The sequence below is a fragment of the Pectinophora gossypiella genome, chromosome 17 (assembly GCF_024362695.1).
Source record: "Pectinophora gossypiella chromosome 17, ilPecGoss1.1, whole genome shotgun sequence".
Lineage (NCBI taxonomy): Eukaryota > Metazoa > Arthropoda > Insecta > Lepidoptera > Gelechiidae > Pectinophora > Pectinophora gossypiella.
The window spans coordinates 10,952,643-10,978,286 of record NC_065420.1 but is presented as its reverse complement, the minus strand read 5'-3'; the positions used below and the strand labels follow the sequence as shown (position 1 = coordinate 10,978,286).

General features: G+C 39.0%; 5 protein-coding genes across 5 annotated transcripts; 2 read left to right on the top strand and 3 right to left on the bottom strand.

Annotated features, from left to right (window-relative positions):
- Positions 1-1,197: 1,197 nt before the first annotated feature.
- On the top strand, positions 1,198-6,331 carry LOC126374190 (uncharacterized). The gene is made up of 2 exons (XM_050020688.1): positions 1,198-3,843; positions 5,151-6,331. The coding sequence occupies exons 1-2, from the start codon at positions 3,329-3,331 to the stop codon at positions 5,740-5,742; spliced, it is 1,107 nt and encodes a 368-aa protein (XP_049876645.1). The 5' UTR covers positions 1,198-3,328; the 3' UTR covers positions 5,743-6,331.
- Positions 6,332-7,239: 908 nt separating this feature from the next.
- Positions 7,240-10,500, bottom strand: LOC126374163 (esterase E4-like). Its single transcript, XM_050020642.1, has 3 exons — positions 10,217-10,500; positions 8,216-9,567; positions 7,240-7,693 (listed from the first exon to the last, which is right to left on the bottom strand). The coding sequence occupies exons 1-3, from the start codon at positions 10,436-10,438 to the stop codon at positions 7,240-7,242; spliced, it is 2,028 nt and encodes a 675-aa protein (XP_049876599.1). The 5' UTR covers positions 10,439-10,500.
- A 407-nt stretch (positions 10,501-10,907) lies between these two features.
- LOC126374168 (juvenile hormone esterase-like) lies at positions 10,908-13,298 on the bottom strand. The gene is made up of 3 exons (XM_050020649.1): positions 13,002-13,298; positions 11,474-12,825; positions 10,908-11,181 (listed from the first exon to the last, which is right to left on the bottom strand). The coding sequence occupies exons 1-3, from the start codon at positions 13,197-13,199 to the stop codon at positions 10,983-10,985; spliced, it is 1,749 nt and encodes a 582-aa protein (XP_049876606.1). The 5' UTR covers positions 13,200-13,298; the 3' UTR covers positions 10,908-10,982.
- A 637-nt stretch (positions 13,299-13,935) lies between these two features.
- On the bottom strand, positions 13,936-17,384 carry LOC126374635 (esterase E4-like). The gene is made up of 3 exons (XM_050021325.1): positions 17,096-17,384; positions 15,560-16,890; positions 13,936-14,158 (listed from the first exon to the last, which is right to left on the bottom strand). Exons 1-3 carry the CDS (start codon positions 17,282-17,284, stop codon positions 13,936-13,938), a joined length of 1,743 nt encoding a protein of 580 aa, XP_049877282.1. The 5' UTR covers positions 17,285-17,384.
- A 457-nt stretch (positions 17,385-17,841) lies between these two features.
- LOC126374634 (neuroligin-4, Y-linked-like) lies at positions 17,842-21,909 on the top strand. The gene is made up of 4 exons (XM_050021324.1): positions 17,842-17,846; positions 18,176-18,317; positions 18,965-20,247; positions 21,711-21,909. Exons 1-4 carry the CDS (start codon positions 17,842-17,844, stop codon positions 21,907-21,909), a joined length of 1,629 nt encoding a protein of 542 aa, XP_049877281.1.
- The last annotated feature ends 3,735 nt before the right edge of the window (positions 21,910-25,644 follow it).

Below are 25,644 nucleotides of genomic sequence, written 5' to 3'. Positions count from 1 at the left end.
CATCCCTCTCAGTATTCGTTACGATGTCATTAACACCTTGTAAAACGGCCTTTTCACGAATGAGGGCAGAATAGTACGAGTGGCAACCCTACCACCAGTGTAGATCTGTATTTATCTTATCATGCATGATTTCATAACTCAACCAATTACGAAATTAATTTTGTATTAACCAATCTGAATATTGTTGCGTAGGGCTAAGATTCTTGTTTTTTTGGGTCACAAACTCACAAATATGAAAACTCACGCCTACGATACCTAAAAGGGTAGATAGAGCTACTAGTAATCAGAACTGCTTCATTGCAGTAACTTATGACATGAAGTAATAAAGTGAATAGGATCGTATGCCTAGTAACTCATTATAAGTATGCAACCAAGCATATTCTTCTTCTTCTATCGTGTGAGTTGTAAGGTGAATTACCAACCTCATCAACCCTGGTGTCAGGGTTATTATTGAGCCTCCAAAGGCCCCGGTCATGGCTCATGTAACGACTGCTTACTTACATCAATAAGTAGTAACCGGGACCAACGGCTTAACGTGCCATCCGAAGCACGGATCATCTTACTTTTTGGACAATCAGGTGATCAGATCAATCAGGTGATGTCCTAACCAAACTAGGGATCACAAAAAATGTCCCCACCGGGATTCGAACCCGGGACGCTCAACCACTGGACCACGGTGACCGTTACCAAGCATATTGGTTTATCTGAAAGCTCGGGAGATGTTTTTCTTTTTTTTGGATACTTAGTTCATCTTGTGATGGAAGTACTGCCTACCCCATTGAGATACAGTCGTAAACTTAAATATAATCTACATTGACCAACCGAATCGAAATTTGAACCCTGGAATCTATCGTTTTAACTAATTAGTTCAGTTGGTAGAATGCGTCCCTCTAAAACGATAGATTCCAGGGTTCAATTTTCGATTAATTAATTGGTCGAGTTTAGTCGTCACTCGTTTATTTGCTGTTCCAACTAATTTAACGGGTGACGAAGTTACGTATGTTTCTGATTATTTGACAAATTGTATTCTTTTATAATTATTTATGCTTATTATTATTCTTTTATAATATTCATCAGTTAATTTATTGGTTAATTTTGATAACATTAAACGGTTTAAATAAAACCTAATCTAGTAACATAGGTCTTCTATAATTATAATATATTATTTTATTATACACAAAAACATCTACGTAATCAAAGTTCAAACGCTGCGCATATCAGGTCAATTTTTGTTTTTAAAATCCGTCTTAAATAAATCCCTTGAATGCTGTTCAATGATAATAATATTGCAACGAAAATAAAAATAAGGTCAATCAGTTTTTCGGTTTTGAATACATTTGTCAAAATATTTGCTCTACGGTACTCAAACGCCATCTATGAATTTATTAAGAACTATCATTACTTGTACCATGTTGCGCATAATGAACGAATTGCGCCACAACTGTGATAGATGGCGCTAGTTGTTTTCCTATTGAATGAATGAATGAGATTTTATTTCATTATAAGAAGACTTAGAAAAAACAAGTTTTAGATAGAGGTGCTTAGAGCCAACTTTAAATTTCAAACAATTTGGAAAAGCGACAGTGGTCGTGTTTCTACAACCTGTGGGATTGACATAAGGTGACATAATGAGAGGCAATACTCTTTTGCTCTTTTGTTTTGTATTTCTGTAATTAATTGTTGTAATGATAGGGAAAAAATATTTTTATCACTGTGAATTTCATTTTTCGTATTCGCTTGCAACTTTGCTAAGGCTCCAGGAGAGTTTGCGGGGTCTAAATTGTGACTAGCGGCTCTGCGCTATTTATTGAGCTCTTTGTTTAATTAGCGAAAATGTATGAACTTGTTATACTAAGTAACTTAGGTGTTTGCAGAGGCCGTTAATGTCATTCAAAGTAGGTACCTTGGTTTGCTATAAAAAAGACAATTTGGAACAAGCGCTTCGCCGACCGTTGCAGCAAATTGTCTCACCACGAACATCTTCAGTTAAAATTCCTCCCCGAACTTGAACGGGGCAGCTTAATTATTCGGCGTGCTAACTATGCTCATAACCTGTTGAGTTCCAGAACTTTGTCTGTATAATTTACGAGACTTAGAAGTATACTGCACGCGAGCAGATGTTCTTAGTTATAATGTTGCAAGTACGCCTGTTGGTTTTTGTCGACAGTCGACGATCAACCTTATTGCTTTATATTTAATTTCAGGCGTCTTTAATTGTGATTATGTTTAGTCGTGTATTAAGGAGAAGGTGGATCGGGTAATTGTAGAACTATGAGATTTTATAGTGAACACACAAATAAATACACTTAAGTTTATAGATATCTGCTGGGATTATCGCTGGCTGGATTGGCCTCAGCATAATACGAGAAAAAGTTTTATTATGCGGTCTGTAATTCCGTCCGGAGCCCAGGAAACATACGGTGAGATAGGCATTTGACTTTTTATATGCGAAATGCGGGTAGATTCGTCTCAGTTTAGTCGATTTTTTCCCGATACTGCGAGGGTAGGCGCGCAAAGCTATAAATAGAATGCGCCTACGCGTTGTGACTTAGTTGGCGTTTTGACTTCGTCGTGTGCAGATGCGCGAGCGCAATGCAATTTACATCAAATTCGTCCAGCGAAGATGGCGAGGAATACGTGCCGCCGCGAAAAAATCCACGGCTCGAAGAAGAATCACCACGTGCTCCACCGCCGGTGGAAGCTAACGTCATGATACGCTCTGTCGTGCAAAGAGTGAACGAACAGCTACCACCACGTGCTCCGTCAACATCGAGGTCCACAGCGGACGATAGATTCGAATTATTAGCGCGGGAAGTCGCTAATATTAAAAGTATTTTGGCACGCACCGTGCAAGCTCCACCTGTCGTGCCTGCGGAACACGCGCCAGCAAAGCCAGCAACCACGTTTGCGGTGCTCGATGACCTTGTCCCGCCCGCTGCACCGCCCTCGCCCGACCCCAAACTAGAGACGCCGCAGACTGTGATAGCTGATGTCACTAAACAAGCGGACCCCTCACGGCTTGCCATAGTCGATACTTTGCAGCATTTTAATGACCCTGATTGGGCGAATATTCGCTATGCCGACACGCAGAAAAAATATTTAGCATCTCCAGCGTTCACTTATCTTGAACTGAATGATGAATTGACTCCTTTCGAGTTGAAGCCATACTTACATAGGTCTCTGGACCAAACCTTTGGCATATTAACCAACATGCTGCTCGCACAGCGCGAAGCGGTACAAGTTGCTATGAAAAATATCTTATCATTACCCGGCGCACCGCCGGAGCTACATGAGAAACTAGTGGCTGCCTTCTCGGCTGGCAGCTCGTATGCCGAGGTATCCAAGGACTTACTGCAAGTTGTGTGCGGACGGCGAGCAGCCGTTATCGAACAACGTCGGGATCACGTATTGTCGGCAGTTAAGGACAAATACCACAAAACTGCTTTGCGGCGCATACCACCCACACGTGGTCATCTATTCCAAAAAGACCAGTTTGCTGATGCTGTTTCCAAGATGGGAGGAGTTACCAAAGTTTTTCGTCGTCCTTACGAATCCGCTGAGGGTCGATACTGTGCAGCTGCAAGGCAGGCTCCTGCCGTTTCACCAACGCGGACATTTCGTGGCACCGCCGGCGGCGCTGGCGCCGCCAACACCCGCTACCGCGCAGCAGCGGCACGCGGCCGGGGGGCCGGTGGCAGGCGCCCCGAAGGAGCGCGAGGACGAGCGCAGCAGCGGAGAGACGAGCGCCCCCGACGCTGAGTTCCGCGGTGGCAGATTGCGACACTTCCGCGCAGCATGGAGTGACAGAGGCGCGCCAGCGCACATTTTGGATATAATCAACGGGTACCGTATCCCTTTTTGTAAAAAGCCTCCTCTGAGGAGCATTAAATCTCGTGTGAAATTTCATATCGACCGCTCGTCAGAAATGTTGCGTGAAATACAGCGTATGTCTGCGCAAGGTATTATTGAGCCGGCAGAATAATGTTGGGTTCGAGTCCCATATTTTTCTAGTAAAGAAGCAGGATAACTCCAACCGCCCTGTACTCAATTTAAAGGCTCTCAATCGTTATATGAAGCCAGGCAAGTTTAGACTCGTCAATATGCATAAGGTACCAGCATTTATACAGCCAAACGACTGGCTAATGAAACTTGATTTAAGTCAAGCATATTTTCATATAATGGTGGCGGCCTCCCATAGACGATTTTTAAGATTTACGTCAGTATCGACATCTAATACGCATGACACAATTGTCTGGCAAATGACTTGCTTACCGTTCGGTTTGGCAACGGCACCTAAAACCTTTGCTACATTAACCAATTGGGTAGCCCAGAAACTACGTGAACTTGGTATCAGGTTACTCGTATACTTGGATGATTTCTTATTGGTAAGCCAGTGCCCTCATCAGCTTCAGGCACATGTACGCCTTGCTAAAGCCCTCCTACATGAGTTAGGGTGGATAATAAACAACGAGAAATCATCCGAAGTTCCCTCACAAGTACTGGAGTTTTTGGGCATTCAATGGGATACCGCAAAGAATAAGAAATCGCTACCAACTAAAAAAAACTAATACGCCTTCAGAAATCCCTAACTCAAATGATTTCTCACAAAGTGTGGTCCACATTTAAACTTCAATCAATAGTTGGTTGGTTAAATTTTGTCAGTTTTGTAGTGTCATACGGTAGATTGCATTTCCGCAATTTATTGAACTTAATGAGACAATCGGTTCGAGAACAGGTTCCAATACCCGCTACTGAGGCTGGTCGAGCAGACCTGCTATGGTGGAAGACCCATTATAATGACATGAGTGATATCTGGCCGCCGCCCGTTACGCAGTTTATTGTGACTGACGCTTCTGACTTAGGGTGGGGAGCATATGTAAACGGTTATCACATAAAAGGTACCTGGACAGACTGTGAAAAGCTTCTATCGACAAATATGAAAGAACTGCTTACTATCCATTTTATACTAAAAGAGTTCGCTCCTCACTGTCGTGGAGAAACCGTTCTTATACAAAGTGACAATCGCACTGCGTTGGCATATTTGAGAAATCAAGGCGGTACTCGCTCAGACAATCTTATGAGCCTAACTAGGTCAATTTTTGCCTACATAGTGAAATACCGCATTCGACTTACATTGAGTTATATTCCAGGTCCACTGAACACGATAGCGGACAGCCTCTCAAGATTCGAAAAACTTCCCGAGTGGCACCTCATTCCAACGGCATGCAACGTACTCTTCACGAAGTGGGGCACCCCGTGCATCGACCTGTTCGCGTCGCACAGCGCGCACGTAGTCCCTCTATACGTGAGCAGAGACCTGCGCGACCCGCACGCAGTTCATTACGACGCGTTCAGCCGGGACTGGAGCTACAGCCTGGCTTGGGTGTTTCCCCCTCCTTGCCTGATGCCACAAGTCTTGCTGGCACTCAACCAAGCACGAGGCAGGTTCATAATAATTTGCCCACAATGGTCAAACGTACCGTGGAGAGCCGATCTCAAACCGAGGGCGCTGAGCTCTCCATATACCATCCGACACCTACATCGGTCATTAATAGACACAAGGACAGGCCTGCCACCCCCTCAGGTGGACAAGTTAAAATTGGAGGCATGGCTGGTACAGGGTGGGATGACCTATTACAGGACTGGTCACCCACGAAGAGATCTCTTATAGAGGCAAGTTGGCGCCCCTCTACTTTAAAAACCTACCGACAGGCTTGGACAAAGTGGATCACTTGGGTGTGAGAACACAGGAATTAATCACAAAGATCCTGGTGTCGGCAGTGTGGCGAGCTACTTAGCCTATTTGCATAGCGAAGTTGGTCTCGGATATAGGACAATATTGATCCACAAAACGGTGGTGACTAACTTCTGTAACCCACAACATGCAACGGTTTTGGGCTCTCATCCTCTGATAAAGCATACACTGAAAGGCATTGCTAACACATCAAACACTAGATCAAAGGTTAAGCCACCTGTTTGGAACCCCCAGATTCTGGTTGACTGGCTTATTAAAAATAATCCACACAAAGAAACCTTATTTGAAATTTCTCGAAGATGTGCTATCTTACTGCTACTAGCATCGGGCCGCCGGGTTCACGACCTCACTCTCCTATCAGTCGCAGAAGGTCACATCGAATGCGGAACCGATTATATCACACTTTGGCCGATATTCGGATCCAAAACGGACTCGTTGACACACCGTCAGTCAGGGTGGCGACTCACTGCTGGTGCCCACATCAACATCGACCCTGTGCACTGGCTGCAGAAGCTGGTGTCGGCTGGGGCCGCGCGGCGTCGGCCCGACTGTGCGCAGCCTGTTCGTGGCCACGTGCGGCGAGCCGCGCGCCGCCAGCCGCGCTGTCATCGCCGGCTGGGTGCGCACCGTGTTGCGGGATGCCGGTATCGATGAGTCACCGGGCTCGCTTCGCTCCGCTGTAGCATCCCTTAATTGGGCTGAGGAGGTCCCGATTGACGAAATACTTGCGAGAGGTAATTGGGCTTCAGAAAACACGCTAGCAAAATTTTATAGAAGATCGTTAGCCCAACCTCTGTCAAGTGTCCGTCTGTCGCTTCATGTTTTAAACCCATCTAAATTGTTTGTTTTCGTACATAATTGATCTCTAGTACAGATCTCAATTAGTTATAGTGAGAAGCACTGTTATGTGAATAAATATGCATTGATCATTTGTTTTGTTTTGTTTAAAATGACACAGTAGCCTGTGAGTTGTGTAGAGGCACTAAGGCAGTTGTTAGACCTAACAAGTACTTACCTAACAAAACTTTTGTTAACAGTTTCGTAATAGCATATGCTACATATACTTACATGTTGAGTTTTCGTGTCATTGGGCATTCGATTTTCCCTCACCATGCGATAATAAACACGTCTCACCGTATGTTTCCTGGGCTCCGGACGGAATTACAGACCGCATAATATACACATTTTTCCTAAAATAAAAATGATTATTATGCGTCTATTCCGTCCGGAGCCCAGGAAAACCATTTCTGCATGGTGATGACGCAACTGAGTCACAACGCGTAGGCGCATTCTATTTATAGCTTTGCGCGCCTACCCTCGCAGTATCGGGAAAAAATCGACTAAACTGAGACGAATCTACCCGCATTTCGCATATAAAAAGTCAAATGCCTATCTCACCGTATGTTTCCTGGGCTCCGGACGGAATAGACGCATAATAATCATTTTTATTTTAGGAAAAATGTGTATATTACTTACTAAATTATTTACAGTTCATCATGGCTCTCTTCGCTGACTTTATCAGTATCAATTGAGTCTATAAGATTCAGTTGATTAACTATAATAACTTTAGTATCTTTTTCTTTACTTTCGTCCTGTACTTCTTTAGTAGAACTTTCTATTTCTTCTTCTTCAACAATTTGAGTCTTATCTTCATCTAATTTCCTTCCTTCATGTTTCTCTGCTTCGTCTGGCTTATTTTCTGTTTCGTCAACATCGTTTTTAGCTTCTTTTACTACATCAGGAACAACACCATCAATAGTAATTTTGGAATATTTATCCAAAAACTCGTCCCAGAAGTTAGCACGTTTTCCTAAAGGATTCGTTTTCATTTTGAAGGTTTTTGTGATGTGCAAGTAATTGGCATTCTGGTCATCTTCGGCCATTGGTCTCCAGTTGATGTCTTTGAGTACACTGTCACCCGATCCCGGTGTAGGGTTTCTGGAATATAGTATTTAGTAAGTACAGTATATATAAAGCTTTTAATGCAGGTCCATTTGCGAATCTCCTATTAAAACTGAGTATTCTAGAATATTCCCTGTATGCAAATATCCATCCTTATAATAGAATTCGTTAATATCCCTCGCAACATCCATGTTTTAATGCAGGTCCATTTGCGAATGAGTCTTTTGTCTACTAAACCCATAATTGAGTATTGTTTATTTTTTAATGTTTGTTTCAAGTGGAAAAAAGACTTTTGTATTGTATTGTGTTATGGGGCTTATACTTAGAAATATTCAGTTGTAATATAATGGTAACATGGCATAACAAATAATTTATTGCACAGAAACAAAAGATAAATAGAGAGTACAATAGGCGGCCTTATTGCAATGTAGCAATCCCTTCCAGGTAGCCTTTGGGTATAGGAGACATAAGTACGTACGTATATTGATAGAAAATGCACGGATGCACTTGTTTTAATACTCAAGCCAAACTAAGAAATAGTTAATGTCTGTGGCTTACCCAGTTTTAACAAAGTTGGTCCACAGTCGCACCATTTTCTTCAGGACTTTAAACTCTTGTTGCTCGCTGACTAGTTTCTTTAGCTGTTGATAAGTCTTCTTAATACGCGAACAGAGATGTAAATAGCATATATCGTCCGCCACAGTCGCACCCCAGTTCTGCATAGATAATACGGCGTATCTCGCCATATACTCACTATTTTCATTGATCGTACCTCTGTAGTCAAACATGTAATAAAACACAGGAGATTCCAAATCTCGCACAAATCTCTTCGCGGCATAATCAATAGCATAATTATGTAGAGTATCTCCTATTAAAACTGAGTATTCTAGAATATTCCCTGTATGCAAATATCCATCCTTATAATAGAATTCGTTAATATCTCTCGCAACATCCATGTTAAATATTGTACTGTCTCGGTCGAATCTAAAACCAGGCCTTATTGGAAAATGCATGGACATTCCTCCGAGTACATCCTGAAGCATATAAGGTCGAAATATAAAGTGTGAAGTGAGATCTAGACCTTCTCTTGACGTGAGACCTATAATAACTGGTACATCGTTAACAATATTTCCCTTTTCTGGTAACGCAGTGAGGATCGCATTTTCACTATCTTTTTCTACAGTAGGTGCAAAAGTGTTTATATTCATTTGTGTTTTCTTCAACTCTTCACTGTCGAATATCATAAAATCTTTTCGTAATATATTTTCGCCATCTGCATTTTGTAGTTCTCCTAATAGCATTTTACTGTCATCAGTTTCTATATCAACCGCTTTGCCGAGTTCAAAAGCTTTTGCTTTTGGATTTTCGGGAAAATATATAGCTTCCAAGGCAGTGCCGCTTTGCATTATAACACTAGAGAATAAACCTTTAGCTTTTTCAGAGTATAATAATATATTCATCAATGCAGCACCACCCTTGTATCCCATGAGCGTAACTCTATTGGGGTCGCCTCCAAATTGTTCTATATTGTCCTGTATCCATTGAAGACCAAGAATGAAATCCCTTATACCGTTATTAGCAGGTATGACGTCATCATCAGTCGTTAAGTATCCAAAGACTCCAAGTCTGTGCGTGATGTAGACTACTATAACACCTTCTTCGATGAAGAAGTCCGGAGAATACGTATCAGTACCGTTGAAACCAGTGATAAAGTTATCATTATAGTCGAATACAACTACAGGGTAGCTGCCTTCGAGTCCTGGTGTGAACACGCTGAGGAAGAGGCAGTCTTCAGATCCTGAGATTCCAAAAGGCTCATCGATTCGGGATCGCGAATTAAACTGCAGACACGTTGGTTTATTGTCATAAGCTTGGTAAATCCCTTCCCATTTTTGGATAGGTTTCGGTGGCTGAAATCAAGTAGAAGGAAAAGTTTTATTTTTAAACTTACCCAATAACCGCTGTAAAAACATACTACCCAGCTAGTCTCGATATAAAAAAAATCCGGCCAAATAGTTAATGCCACTTACGGCAAATCTATAATAAGTCACGTTAAAAAAAGAAATATAAAAAAGACAGAATCATAATATATTTAGTTAATCATCACAATTTTATGCCGAAAGACAATTCATAATTTGAAATTATAGACGAGGATTTCTTGTTATTGGATAGTTTCCAAAAAGTCAAAACAGTTTCTTTTTACTAAAAGTCAAAACACGAAATTACTATTGTATGAAAAAGCACATGTATTACCTAATAGAAAAACGTGATAAAATGTCGGACTTATTATTACGTTTTTCTTGATTAAAATTTATAAACAAGTTTAATAGAAAAGAAGAAAATGTTTTTCGTCAGTTTTAAATCTGTTTTTATTCAGTAATGTATTGTAATCAAAATTTCATAATTTATCTTTGACCTAAGAAGCTATCAAATTAAACATTTCATCAAAAAATCCGGAAATATAAAGAAGCCGGTTTTTCAAAAGCTGCATTCTCACGACTATCATTAAATAGCTCCGTCGTGTTTCCAAACGGCTACAAAGCCAGCAGTTACTCTTACCTGAAACCTTAGCACGCCAACAGGTGGCTCCGCGTATGGCACTCCTTTGAAAGAATAATACTCCGCGTGTTTCATAAAAGTTCTCTCCACTTTTCCTGACAGTACACCTTGATTTACTTCCACTTTCACACTTTCCACAGCACCGTCTCCTTCACACAGTGTTGAATTTATTAAACTTATTATTGCTATAGTAAAAAGAAAACATTTGCGTATTCTAGACATGTTTTCGTTTAGGTTTTTGAGTTGTGATTTGGATTAAAACGTCGTAAATGCCGGTGTGTCGTTAAAAGCAATGATAAGACACGTATGTTTCACTTTATCTATGTTTGATAACAGGTTTAGAAAACTATAATTACTACTTGATTGGGAATTTACAGGTCTTGATATGGCAATACTTTTAGGTTTGTTATTTATGTCTTTAATCGTAGTTTTATTTTGATAGCAAATATTTATGACTGTTGAGATATTGAAGAAAATACTGCATCATTTCTTATAATAATTGTAACTACCTACCTAATATTAAGTATTATGTATTCATAATAAATTGTATCAACTACTTACCTACGTAAACAAATTTATGTTCTCTTCAGTTGTATTTTGTTCTATTATTATATATTATATGATACAGACTATTCATAGAAATAAAGTTAAATAATTACGTCTAAAAACTTGTAAAATAAAATCTCCGAACTTCCACAATAATTGTAAAAGAGAATTTTATTTACTCATAGAAAAATAAATTATTTAACACAACATGTTAACCTTCTCAGAGTTCATCCTTGATATCTTTGACCACTCCATTATCAGCCATAGCCTTGTACTTAGCAATAAATGTGTCCCAGAAAGTGACCCTATCGTCGTGGAGCTTTGTCCTTATCTGAGGGTCTTCGTTAATGACCAAACACTCTTTGTTCTCTTTAGTTGCTGGTTTCCACGAGACCTCGTCGCCGGTAGGTGTTGGGTTACTAAAATTATAGAAAAAGTACAATTACTATAAGGCATTACCGAAGATTTAAAATGCGAATGTAATTTTCAGGTGAAGATAATAAATTAAGGTTTTTTATGTACCTAATTAGGAAAAACGCTGAGAACGACTTTTTTGATGAGTTCATTGTTTTTTACCGAGGTAATTGTAATACCTGAAGTTTACGAAGCGAATGATTCTCCATTTCCCCATCAAAAAGAAAAAGTAGGAATAATTTGCTTTGCCAACTTGTAGCAGTAACACAGATTTCTAAAATGAAAAGTACGTCTTACCCAGTCTTAGCAAAGTTACTCCACATGCGAACCATGTTTTTCAGGACTTTGATATCCTCAGAATCTTCATCATTAAGTGCTTTAATGTACTCTTTTGCGATGCTCTTGCAAACAAACAGGTAACAGAGATCATCACCTACAGTCGCGCCCCAGGTACCTTCAATTGTCTTAGCTTCTGATAAGACATGCTTCTTTCTCATATTCAGTTCTCCGCTGTAGTCAAACGTATAATAAAATACATCGGATTTCGATTCATTTGTATACTTCCTAACAGTATAATCTACTGCGTAGAAAGTCAATATATCGGTCATGTACGTTATGTACTCTCCAGGCTTACTTACTTTTACGTAACCTTCATCAAAGTAATGTTCCTTAATCTCTTTCATGGCGTGGTAATACATATTGTCTCGTAACTTGAAGTAGAAGCCAGTTCGTATAGGGAGAAGGACCACAAAATCTCTGTCAGCAAAAGTGAGGTATTGTGGTTGGTACAAGTAGCGCCCTAAAGCTTCTAAAGCGTCTCTGGAGTTGTAGCCGATCATCACTGGCACGTCAATGTCTATAGGACCGTCTTCCGGCAGTTTAGAGATGATGGCATCAGGATGATCGTGTTCAACTTCTGGTCCAAATGCGACTATTCCTCTTTGGACAGCTCGAGCTTCGTCCGCATGCACCGCCATATGTTCATTTTCTGTCAGTTTCGAAGCACTAACAGTGGATAGACGTCTTAATAGCACAGTGCTCGCTTTAGCATCTTCTTCTAAAACTTTGGAGAACTCTATCGCTCTCTCGCGGGGTTTTCCAGGGAAATATATAGAAGCCCACGATGTGCCGCCTTGTAAAATAACGTTGCTGAATAATCTTTTAGCTTTTGGCGAATGTAAAAGTACGTCGACTAACCCAGCCCCGTCTTGAACTCCCATCAATGTTACCCTATAAGGATCACCCCCGAAATTGTGTATGTTCTCTTTAATCCATTTAAGAGAAAGAATAACATCTCTCAATGCATTGTTTCCTGGTAGTAAATCATCTTCAAACGATAGGAACCCTAAGGAGCCAAGTCTATGATTGACCATTACGACAATTACACCTTCATTCATAAAGAAGTCAGGGCCGTAGTCTTTTGAACTGTTGTGTGATATTTTGTGTAGTTCACTGTAGATAAATACTATAACGGGATAGTTAGCGTCGGGGTCGATCTTCGGGGTGTGGACGCTAAGGTGCAAGCAGTCTTCGTCACCGCAGAACCCATGGTCGTTTATGTGTCTGACTGGCAAATTGAACTGAGCACATGGTTTCTTCTCTTTCTTGGCACTGAGCACCCCTGTCCATCCGGGATGCGGCTTTGGAGGCTGAAAAGGCAATGAAAATTATAAAACTTAAGACGTAAGTCTAAAATACCTAACTTCGGGTAACAAGACGTTAAAGGGTACCCAGCTAAGTGCTTGTAGCTTGTTCACTGACATATTGTCGCGAAAATGCCCTTTAAGGAAAAGGGTCGGGAAAACATAGCCTTACAATAACTTACCATAAATCTGAGCGGGCCGACCGGGGGCTCCGCGTAAGGTATACCCATAAACGAGTAGTACTTCTCATTCTGTATTATTGATGATAGTTCCACACCTTCCACCTGCCCCGAACTAGTGTTTACTATCACATTTCCTCGAATTTTCACGAAACTTATCGTAAATAATAGAAATACACTCAAAAACACGTTGCCAGTCATTTTGTACAAACTGTAATAAGGAATTGTTTACAATGATAGCATGATTATATTTTATGTTTAAACACTGACGTGTCTAAAAGATAGTCTGCAGTTAATCTATCTGGGTTTCAAGGGTTTAGTCGTTTTATCTATTAGCAGGGCGATAATTTATTGCCGCTTAATTTGACTGAAACGTCGGCGATAAATTTTCCCTGTTGCTACTGTAAAATGCTGATAATTTTCCCGTACCGGCAGTTTTGAGTTTCCTAAAGTTTCAGTTTTCCTGATAAATAATGCTTTGTAAATGTTTGTTAAAGTACGCCGAATTTGAGTACATAGTTTACAGGTAGCGTAATTAAAAGTTAGGAAGGAAAATATATCTACTTCAATATATTTACGCGTGTTTATTTTATCGCTTCCTACTAGTACTTTACGAGTAATATCGTTATCTAATACAATATCTGCTGATAGTTTTTGGGAAATTCTAATTCATAATTAGGTTACTTACATACTAATTCCTCTCGTTTCTATACACATTTACACAAGGATAGCTAGTAGAAAATACAAAGATCGACTAACTACTTTTGTTACTTATTATATTTCAAACTCATTAATTTGAAAATGTGAATTAATCATCATAGGTTACTACTTATTACAAATAAACTACTTTGACTAATAAAAAATTTAATCGACAAAAAAAAACATAATCAGCGCGTATTTTAGGGTGAAATTTTAGCAAAGAAAAACAAAAAATAAATTATAATTCATCTCTTTTATTTTCCGATGTTGATACAACAACACCGTTTACAGCTTTTTTCTTCCATTTCTTTGAAAAATCCTGCCAAAATTGGAACCTGTCTTTATTTAAATTTTGTTTTATTGTTATTGTTCTGTCTATGTGCAGATATTCTTTATTATCTGTGGTGTAAGGCGGCCATCTCAAGTCTCCCAAAACAATGTCGCCCTCTGGTGTCGGATTCCTGCAAGAAAGATCATTATAATAATGACATAGAAAAGTTCTTTTTGGTACTTACTTAATACTTTCACCGTTTTTTTATACCGTTTTTTTGGATTATTATATATTAAAACCTCTTTTGATCAAAATTTCAAATTGCAATTTGACATTATCGCGTATTAAAAGTAAGTGCCAAATAGCATCAAATACCAGATGTCAAATAGCAATATTGCTTTTTTAGATGAATTGCTTGAATGTGGCCTCTCTGGTGGTAAGCGAAGATGTGGTCTAAGATGTTATACGCTTACCTAGTAATTGCCACATTGGGCAAACAGCATTTTCCTGAGATATATAGATATGTAGAATATGTATTTTCGATTTTCTTGTCCTAAGGTAGTAAAGCTCAATTTCATGTAAGTGGGTATAGACACTCAGGAAGGGACCACGTCAGCCTATTTGAATACATTAATGTAAACATAATGGACTTGAACGTGTCATAACATTGAAATGACCATAAAATATTATTACTTCATTTACATTGCGTGAAATGTAGCGTGCTTCACTTGTTGATAGGCTTTCTACTTAATTATTGAAAATATGACTATGATGTGCCTTTGTTTCCAATTTTGAAGTACGCTGTGTGTATGTGTGTGTGTAAGGAGTGTGTGTCCAAGAAGAGCTTACATGGTGCAGATTAAAGAGATGGTGAACGTCGTGTCTTATAAGGTAGTGAAAGAATTGGCCTTTGATGGACAAGAATAGAAAATGCTACACCGACACGAGGGCGGCTCTTAAATTTGTGATGTGACTTGTAATGATTTTTAACAATTAACCTATTTATTTTAAATTTGGGTTCTGATGCCAAAAAAACACAAAAAAAAAAATGAATTTTCCAACAGGACATTCATTCATTCCACTTGATATCAACTCATAATCATGGTCTGAATCATTTCCCAAAGTTTCGTTACGGTATCACTAACACCTTGTATATAGCTATATTTTTTTATACATTCATTAATGCTATCACGAAATGGTTGTTCATTACTTCATTAACGGCCTCCGTGGACTAGTGGTTTGAGCGTTGGGCTCACGATCCGGAGGTCCCGGGTTCAAATCCCGGTGGGGACACATCACGAAAATCACTTTGTGATCCCTTGTTTGGTTATAGGACGTTACAGCCTGATCACCTGATTGTCCGAAAGAAAGATGATCCGTGCTTCGGAAGGCACGTTAAACCGTTGGTTCCGGTTACTACTTACTGATGTAAGTTTGTAGTCGTTACAAACTTACATTGGGGCCTTTGGCGGCTCAATAGTAACCCTGAAACCAGGGTTGATGGGATTGGTAATCCACCTCACAACCCATACGATAAGAGAAGAATTACTTCATTATTTAATAAGTATTGTTTAAAATTGAATATAATTACCCGTGCTTAGCGAAATTGGTCCACATTCTGACCATTTTTCTTATAAACGAGATTTCTTCGGAATCCTTCTTATGATGCCTCAAATAATTGTCCTTCAATCTCGGGCACTTGAACAAGTAACACAGTTCATCGCCCGCCGCTGCACCCCACGTGCCATCTGCCACTGTGGATAGTCTCATTACATCCTTCTTATTCTCATTCAAATCACTATCTAAATCAAAATGATAGTAATAAACAGGCTCAGAAGAAATTTTAGCATAATGTTTCGTCATACTATCTATAGGAACTGTAAATACATCTCCAATATACGTGACATACTCAGGAGCCCTACGAATCGTAACTTTCCCTTTAGGAAAATAAAAGTTTTTAATATCTTTAACTGCATCGTAATAAGCCTCGTCTTCCGGGTCGAATCTGTAATCCTCCCTCTCTGGCATTATCAAAACAAAGTCTTTCTCAGCAAAACTCAGATATTTCGGCTCAATGAGATATTGCAGTGACTTTTCTAATCCCTCTCGAGAGTTGAATCCGATCATAACAGGGACGTCCATTTCGGAGGAGCGCTCGGGATAATCAGTAACAAGACCGCCCTCTCTCTCTACAATTGGCCCGAATGGGAGCAAACTCCTTTGATTTTCCTTATTGTAATCTTTGGGAACTGCCTCTAGATCCTTTACTAGCAAATCCTTTGGCGGAATATCGCAAAGTTCCTTCAATAGTCGTTCGCTATTCTTCGTGTGGATCTCAAATATCTCAGCCAGTTTAACCGCCCGCTCCCGAGCCTTATCTTGCAAATACATGGACGCCCACGAGGTGCCACCCTGTAATATGGCAGAATTGAATAATTTTCTAGCATTTGAATGTATAAGTAGATCAACGGCGACAGCGCCTCCTTGAGATCCCATCAGGGTAATTCTATTACGGTCACCGCCGAACCGATCGGCGTTATTTCTGATCCATTCTAAGCCCGTTACAATATCCTTCAATCCGGCATTTCCTTGTAAAACTTCGTCGTCCAGGGAGAGAAATCCTAATACGGAGAGGCGATGACTGATTGTGGCTATTACGACGTCTTCTTCAATGAAAAAGTCGGGGGCGTAATCCCTGGTTTTGTTGTAGGCGTATTTGAGGTATTCGTTGTGGAGGAATACGATCACTGGACGTTTGTTGTTGTCTGGCGCGGGGGTGAAGATGTCGAGGTAGAGGCAGTCTTCGGTGCCGTAGGAGCCGATACGTTGACCTCTCTTTACGTTTCCGCTGTGCTGAATGCATGGTATTTTCCCGCTGGTAGCTGACAAAACACCGGGCCAAGGGTCGACGGGTCGCGGCGGCTGAAACAAATTAAAATTAAAAATGATTCCCCTTTTAAGGGCGAGTAAAGGATGCGTAAAAGGAAATGTGAAACAAACATGTAATGAATGTTTTGACCGAATGTAATGATACATTATTGTGCTCATTTCCGTTGACGCTTTTATGATAGAATTCTTCTTATATGTGGGTGCTTTTATCAGTTTTAAGTCATAAAAAAGTGCTTACCAGGAATCGTAAATCCTTTAATGGCGGCGCAGCGTATGGTATTCCCATAAATCCATGATATTCAACTTCCTTTAATAAAGTCTTTAATAATTTTCCTGACACTTTACCATGAGTAGATTCTACTTCAACACATTCTGTATGTTTAATTAATTCTAATGTGCAAAGTACAACATAAAATATTAGACGCATTTTATAAAAAAAACATTTATTAAAAAAATGATGAATGATACGGACACGTTTCTATGTAAACTGATTTGAGGAGAGTAATGTACTATAAATATTATCTATTTATCATTTATGAGCAGTTTATCAAGTATTACGTGTTGTTACAGTGTAGTAAACGAATTTAGCTATCAAGCGTCATCTATTTTTGGTCACAAGAATTAAATTTTTGATAGAAAAATAAAATTGGAATCCACACCGTACATTATTCATTACTGGTGACAAATTGAAATAAAAAACCAAATTATCCCAATGATATTAAAAAAATAGTTTATGCTTTAAAATATTTGAAAAAAGAACATTTTCAATTTTAAAAAATTAGTACTATCGTCACTTAAGAAGATGATGGCGTGACCCTTCAATATAAGGTGAACGTCAGGACCGTCTAAGTAGTATCGCATATCATACATGAAATTTGTAGAAAAATAGTACGGATTGTGTACTTAATTGTACTTAAATAAGAAAATATGTGTGAAAATATGTGTAAAGCTTTGAGCTCATACACCGGCCATCCTGACGTTAGGATGAGGTATACGATACTAAGGCTGTCCTGATGTTCACTTAAATATAGGCATTTATTTCACAGTATATTGAAAAATAGTTCTAATCTTTCTAGATTGTCAACTTTATGTCCTCTAAAGTGTAATATTATGTAAACACCTTCACGCTATTCAACTTAGTTTCAAATAATGACGTGTGCCAACCAAAACTTAACTAATATTACTTACCTAGTAGGTTATTACAAGTCTTAAAAGACTGACCTTAATGTTTCCCACTGGTTATAAGCAAAATAATGAAGTCAAATTTATATTTGTTGGTCGCTCTTTTTATTTGTAACAGTGTTAACTTTGTTAAAAGCGACGAAGATGTAGTGATATTGAAGTCAAGAGACTGCTTTGTTGTAGGAAAGAAGTTGAGCACTGTAATTGAGAATAAACCTTATGCAGCGTTCTGGAAGATTCCTTATGCTGAGCCACCTGTGGATAAATTGAGGTTTAAGGTGAGCCTTCTTTTAAATTATTATTTCGCTACCTTTGCTCAGCATAAAATAAAACTTTACGTATTCGATCATACTAAAAGTTCCTTAAAAGAGAAATTGTTTATAACTAATAAGTGTTTAGTGACATCGTAACGAATACTGGGTTGAATGATTCAGACCATGATTCTGAGTTAATACCAAGTGGAATTTCCCGTCAGAAAAATCATTATTTTTTTAAAATTATTTTCAGTTTCATACTTTTGCGACGGAAAATTCCACTTCATATTAACTCAGAATCATGGGTTCAATTATCCCTCACGGTTTTCGTTACGATATCACAAACCTGTATTGTAAAAAGTAAAAGTACTTAGGTGAAGTAGTTAGGTAGTAATTTTCTTGATGAGAGTAAAATACTTCAGCGGTAGTTATTGACATAAAGATGTTATGTTTTAGGTTTCTGATATAAATGTACGGTCACGAGTACTAATATGTATACACTTTGCAACCATGTCACATTAACTTTTCTGACAAATTAAAACATAAGCCTCATTAAATGTCAAATATGATAGTGCGACAGGGTTCTAAAGTGGGTACATGATATTGCTCATGACTCATGACTACACAATGCGAGTTTTTATTGATTCCAAATCTTAACTTCAAAATTTCAGCCTCCAAAGAAATATGACGCGTGGATCGACGACATTACGTACGACTACAGCAAGCCTTATAACGATACTTGTTCCTCCGGCCTCACAGAGGATTGCCTGTACCTCTCCCTCTATATGCCTCTCATAGAACGCCAGACAAGTAACCACACCGTCATCGTATGGATCCACGAGTACTCCAACCTACATGAACCGGACTTCCTCATAGATGAAGGCGTTTTAGTCGTAACAGTGTCTTATAGAACATCTATACTCGGATTCCTGAATACAGGTGATGAGTTTGCTCAAGGAAATATGGGAGCCAAAGATGTACTTATGGCGCTCAAGTGGATTAAAGATAACATTGGAGTGTTTAATGGAGACGTGAATAAAGTAACAATTGTAGGATCCGGACATGCTGGGACAATTGTTGCCTCCTGTCTTTTGTCCACCGCAGCCGAAGATTTATTCAACAGAGCCATCATACAAAGCGGAAGCGCTCTGTCACCTGCCGACTACAGAAGTTACAACTTCGAAGTCTTAGAAAAATTGTACTGGAAGTTAAAAGGAAACAAAGATTTTGATACAGACGACCTTTATGAAATTTTAAGCAACGCTAGACTGAAAGATTTGACAAAACTATCTGAGAATTTGTTCGACAGCTCCGAAGTTAGGGATCGACAAAGACTTATCAATTCATTCGGGCCGACTGTCGAGCGTCACAACAAAAACGTTTTCATGAATAAACCCCCATTGGCAGTGTACAAAAGGCGAATGGCCAACAACAACGTCGATGTAATGATGGGCTATACGAACCTCGAATCGATTTACAAATTAAAAGGTTTTGTTGAAAACAAAAAGCTTTTAAAGTATCTCAATTATAATTTCCAATACTTGCTGCCGTTCGAGGGGCGGGTTGACGAGTTTGGGTCGGAGCGATACATGGAGATAGCGAGGAGGATAATGGATTTTTATTTCGCTAATGGAACGATCGGGGAGCACAGTCTGAGACGATACGCGAAGTACGCATCAGATCAGGTTATTTATCCTCTTTTGAGGCAAGCGAGGTTACACGCGGGGGTATCTTGTTCTAATGTTTACCTGTATAGATTCTCATTCAAAGGGCTCTTGAATCTCGGCTGGCAGGCTGTAAACCTGAATTATTCCGGAGCGACGGCCGGGGACGAAATCTGTTACCTATTCAGATGTAAATCAGTAAACGACGTCTACAGGAGTGCCGAGGCGACGAATGAAAGACAGTTCATTAAGAAAATTGCGAGGTTATGGACGAATTTCGCTAAATGCGGGTAAGACGTTTAAATATTTGAGTGTTCTTTGAATAACGTTTTGTGATTGAATACTAGCTTGTTACTGTCTCGGGAGGTTTTATAAAATGCTTGTAATAGAAATCAAGTAGATTTGGAGTGTTTATCTAGGATGAGATGTAAGCAGTCCAATCGTTATTGGAATTTGATACTTACCAAGCATTGTCAATGTTTGTTTAGGGAAGTAAGGTGTGGGAACTGTTACCCTAAACCTAAATGGGTTTTCAAGCCTCGTTCCTTTCAAGTTATATGAGGGTAGTACTTTTTGTTTGAATTACTCCAACTCAAAAGAGTTTCTTTTTTATGAGAATTATTTATTATTATGGTATTAGTTTTTTGTCCTGCAGAGCTAACATAAAATTATCGACCGATACAATAAATTTTGTCGAAATCGATATGTTTGTCTTTTTCTCTAACATGCGTGACACGTGATTTTGTTCGTGTTTTAACAGAACGACATGACTTATTTGGGTTCACATATACATTAATCGATAAAACGACATAATTATATCGTCAGAATCAATAAAATGAACATGATAACTTTTTAACGTTTAAATCAGACCCTATCTTTTGGCTACTCCCCTTGCTTAGCTTTGTTATTATATGGCGTGTAATACCGGGGGATAAGTAAGGTTACTACAAACGTATTGAAAAAAATAAATAAAAAGTAATAATAATAAATAATATATATTATTATAAAAAAACAACCCTATAAAAATATAAAATAAGATTTAAGTAATTTGTAAAATAAAATAAAAAAAGATTTAAGATTATAAAAATACTATTTTGTTTTCTTTTCTTTATTATATTAATAATTGGATAATATCTTTCATTATCCTGGGCTTCACGAGGCAATTTTCATCCAAAACGGTCTTACGGTTTAGGCGTAAAAACGTAACAGACAAAAACTTTCTCATTTAGGTATTATAGTTGAATTAAATATTATGTATTGTGCATGGTACCTACAGAGAACATTGGTCAACACAAGAAACTAATTGCTTATGCACATTTTAATTAAAATGCAAAATATGTTGTGATGTTAGCGAAGCTAAAGTAATGTTTATTTATTTATTTATTCTTTATTTTCACCCACTTAATTAGCTTATTTTTTCGTTTCTATTTTTCTTATATAAAATGTTCTTTCTCGTATAAATTAATAGCTTGCTGTATAAGCATATTATGTAATCCGTAATGTCTGAAGGTTGGGGCCTGGTGATCTGTAACACAGACCTACGCCTAACACAAACACCAGTCTCTCGCCTGCTTCATTAATCTGTACCCGTATACATATTGTATTTAAGTTCTAAGCTAGTGAGAGAAATAAACATTTTTTTTTATGCGTATAATAACCGAAATTAACATTTATAAGGGCAATGGGTAATGTTCCTAATCGATCGATTTCCGTCAAATACTATTTATATCGATTAACTAATTTAATGTTTCAGAAACCCAACACCGGATGAAGAAAACGATATATTAGGAGACTTGCAGTGGAAAAATCTGAAAAGTGATGGTAAACTGAGGGGTTTGAGCCTAGGAAAGAAGATTAAAATGGTTACGGTCCCAGAGCAGAAGAGAGTTAAGTTCTGGGACGAGCTGAAAGAAGAATTCTTTGAAGAAAGAAAACTGCATGAAGAACTTTAGTATTGGTTACTTATTTATACTTATAAATAAATTTGTTATTGATGTGTCATTCTGTTCTACTTATAAGTATTCTGACAATTTATTATTTCTATGGTCTAGTGGTAAGAGCTCTCGATTAGGAGGTTCCCGGTTCGATTCTCGGTCACATCACAAAATCACTTTGTGAACACTAGTTTGCAAGCATTGCATTGCAAGCTGATATCCCGATCGTCCAAAAGTAAGATGATCCGTGCTTTAGAGGACACGTTAACTCTCGATCGCGATGTAGTCGTTACGTGAGCGATTTCAGGGGCCTCTGGCGTCTCAACAATAATCAATAACCCTGATGCTAAAGTTGATAAGGTCGGTCATCAACCTCACGACCAAAACGAAGAAATTCGTGAAAAGACGTAATGTAATTTCTCATGAACAAAACCGCCAACATTTCTAGCAAAGGCATATTTAATCGGCTTCCTGTTTCCAATGATATATTTAATTAACGCGCGAATCCAGTGACGCAAAGCCGGTCATTGACTCGAGCGTGTCCAGTGCGATAATATCGCTGATGGAATAAATGTGTTTTTTTTTTACGTTCATTTGATTTATAGTCCGATAATATTAGTTTATATGTTCGAATTTTTAAATTTGAAGCCGATGTTCTTTCGTCTGATTTGAATATTTGTAAAGCCTGTGCATTATATGGGGTTTGTCCAAATTACTTAATGGATAATTTGAAAGCCACAGCCAGGGGCAAGCGCAAATATGGCGAGAACCCTCGTTCAGAGATCTAACGAATATAAAAACTGATATTTTACATAATACATAATCATGCTCGAAATCCTTCATATAAAGTACTCTGTAACCAGGGCGATCAGCGTTTGAGAGCTCTGAGCGCTCCTCATTTGTCCGGCCAAGTAGTTAATCTTATATGCGGGAAATCTACAATAAGTCATGTTAAAAAAATGGACAGCGATACGGGTCATCTAACCTATCGCATTGGTGTAACAGAAAGTTCGGTGAGGCGTGGTTACTTAGTTCACCTTGCGATGGGTGTACTTCTGACCATCCCGATTGGGATATAGGCGATCATCATTATTATAGGTCGTGTAGTAGGTTCAAGATAAATTATGAAATTCTGATTGCTAAATAAAGACATATATCTAAAACTAAACGAAAACATTTCCGTTTTTCTATTTAACTTATGTATGAATTTTAATCGAGAAAAACTTAACAATAAGTTCGACATTTTATCACGTTTTTCTATGACATCATAGTGTGCTTTTACTCACAAATTCCATAGTAATTTCGTTTTTTGACGTTTAATAAAAAGTAACTGATTTGACTAGTTGGAAATTAGCCTATTTCCACATCAAGTTCCGCTACAGTTCTTAGTTCTTCCAATAACGTATTCGTGCTGAGGACTCTTTTCTTCTTTTACCTATCATGTGGGTTGTGAGGTGGATTACCAACCCCATCAACCCTGGTGTCAGGGTTACTATTGAGCCGCCAAAGGCCCCTGACATGGCTCATGTAACGACTACTTACTTACATCAATAAGTAGTAACCGGGACTAATAGCTGAACGTGCCTTCCGAAGCACGGATCATCTTACTTAGGCACCATCAGGAGATCAGCCTGTAATGTCCTAACCAAATTAGGGATCAGAAAGTCATTTTTGTGATATCCCTACCGGGATTTGCACCCGGGATCTCCGGATCGTGAGCCCGACCGTCAAACCACTGGACCACGGAGGTCGTCGCTGAGGGCTCTCACCCAGTAAAAATTTAAGACAACAGGCCTGAGGGTGCCCAGTTGGGCGCGAACCTCGGCTCAGAGGATTATATTTGAAAGAATTAATTGACCCTACAGGGCCAATACCTAATAAGCGCTGAATGTGGGACATTGTGAACCACTCCGGCGGGGTCGGTATTAGGGCATGTGTCCTAGTGGGCTATGATCCTAAAAGTGAAATGATTCGGGTAAAGGATGGATATGTTATATTGTCATTTGCTGGTTACCCCCTGGACTCACCCTGTGTAAGATATAATTTGCAGAATAATAGAGGAAATAAGCATAATCAGGTTCATCAGGGGGCATTCATCGAATGACAAGATGGCCGTCGTGTCACATAAGTAATAGGATAGTTTCCAACTAGTCAAATCAGTTACTCTTTACTAAACGTCAAAACACGAAATTACTTACTATGAAATTTGTGTGAAAAAGCAGACTGTGACTTCATAGAAAAACGTGATAATGTGTCGGACTTCATCATCATCACCAGCCCATTAACGTCCCACTGCAGGGGCACGGGCCTTCCCTATGGATGAATAGGGAGATCGGGCCGGATTGGTGGTTATTAACGACTGCTAATGCAACCGGGACCAAAGGCTTAACGTGCCTTCCGAAGCACGGAGGAGCTCGAGATGAAAACTTTTTTTTTGTGGTCACCCATCCTATGACCGGCCTTTGCGAAAGTTGCTTAACTTCAACAATCGCAGACCGAACGCGTTTACCGCTGCGCCACCGGGCTCCTCATTAGCATAGTGAAACGTCAAAGCGCGAGTTGTCTTTTTGGTTTGGTTTGGGCTTTTTGGCGGAATCAGGAACGGGACGGTTGTTTTCTTCATTGAATAATGTAAATAATTAATACGAAGTGGTGTTTTGTGGTTAATGATCGCATTAAGTTAGGTGGAAAACATTCGTGATAGTGTTATTATATTCAATAAACAAAGTGTCCCTATCTATTTTCGCTTCGTGCCAACAAGCCGCTTTATAACTCAAAAGTTTATGCGGACTTTTGAGTTAATTCATTTGGGGTTCGGAGTAGGAGTCTCCGAGAGTGGGGGCTTAGGTTTCATCATTCATCGTCATCACCTTTCATCGTTTCATTAATCATCACAGAAGCCGTTAAATTCAACATGCAGAGTAAATAAAAACACCCTAAATGATAGTGATTGAACAGCCCTTTCGTTACTTCTCATTTTTTATTATCAATCAAATAGGAGGTTTCCAATAAAGATGTGTCCATACAGTTGAGATGGTACATAAAGCTGCTTTTACATCGACTCGAGCCATTAGCTGATTGGGGGCAATCCTGTTATTAGTACTTAGTTCGTATACTGAAACCGGCATTAGGGCGAGATTACATTCGTATACGTATATTCGTAGTTTTTTTTTATTCTCAGCTTATTATTAATACCTTTCGACATATTGTGAGACTGACCTTTATTAGGCGTATGGTAAAATGCATTTAAACTTGGCATTAAATTCTAATTCAATATTTTTTTAAGCTCAATAAAGCCATCGGGAAGTAGGTCGCCTTTTTAACAGTAATCTTTTGTTATACAAAAACCTGATACTCAAACCAAGCAACCTGCGAGATTAAAAAGGCAAAATGAAAGCTCGCTTGATGTAGCAAAACACAGTAGAGTTGGTATTAATAATTCGCAGTGGAATAACACGGTATAAGGTTCCATACAGACAGTCCGTTTACTTATTCAGGACAGGTTCTGGGTCGTGTAGCCATGGAGTCCTAAGTTGATACTAGAGAATGCAATCCCGACTCGAGACCGCAAATTCGAGATTCCGCGGGATTGGAAATATCAATCCCGCGAGATCCCGAAATTTTCGAGATTTCGTCTAGTTCATGAAAAAAAAAATAAAGTTAGGATGGCAGAAAGCGATGAAAATTACAATGTTTCTGATAGTGATCCTGACACAATTCTCTTGCTTCCTCCACATTTATCAATCGTTTCAT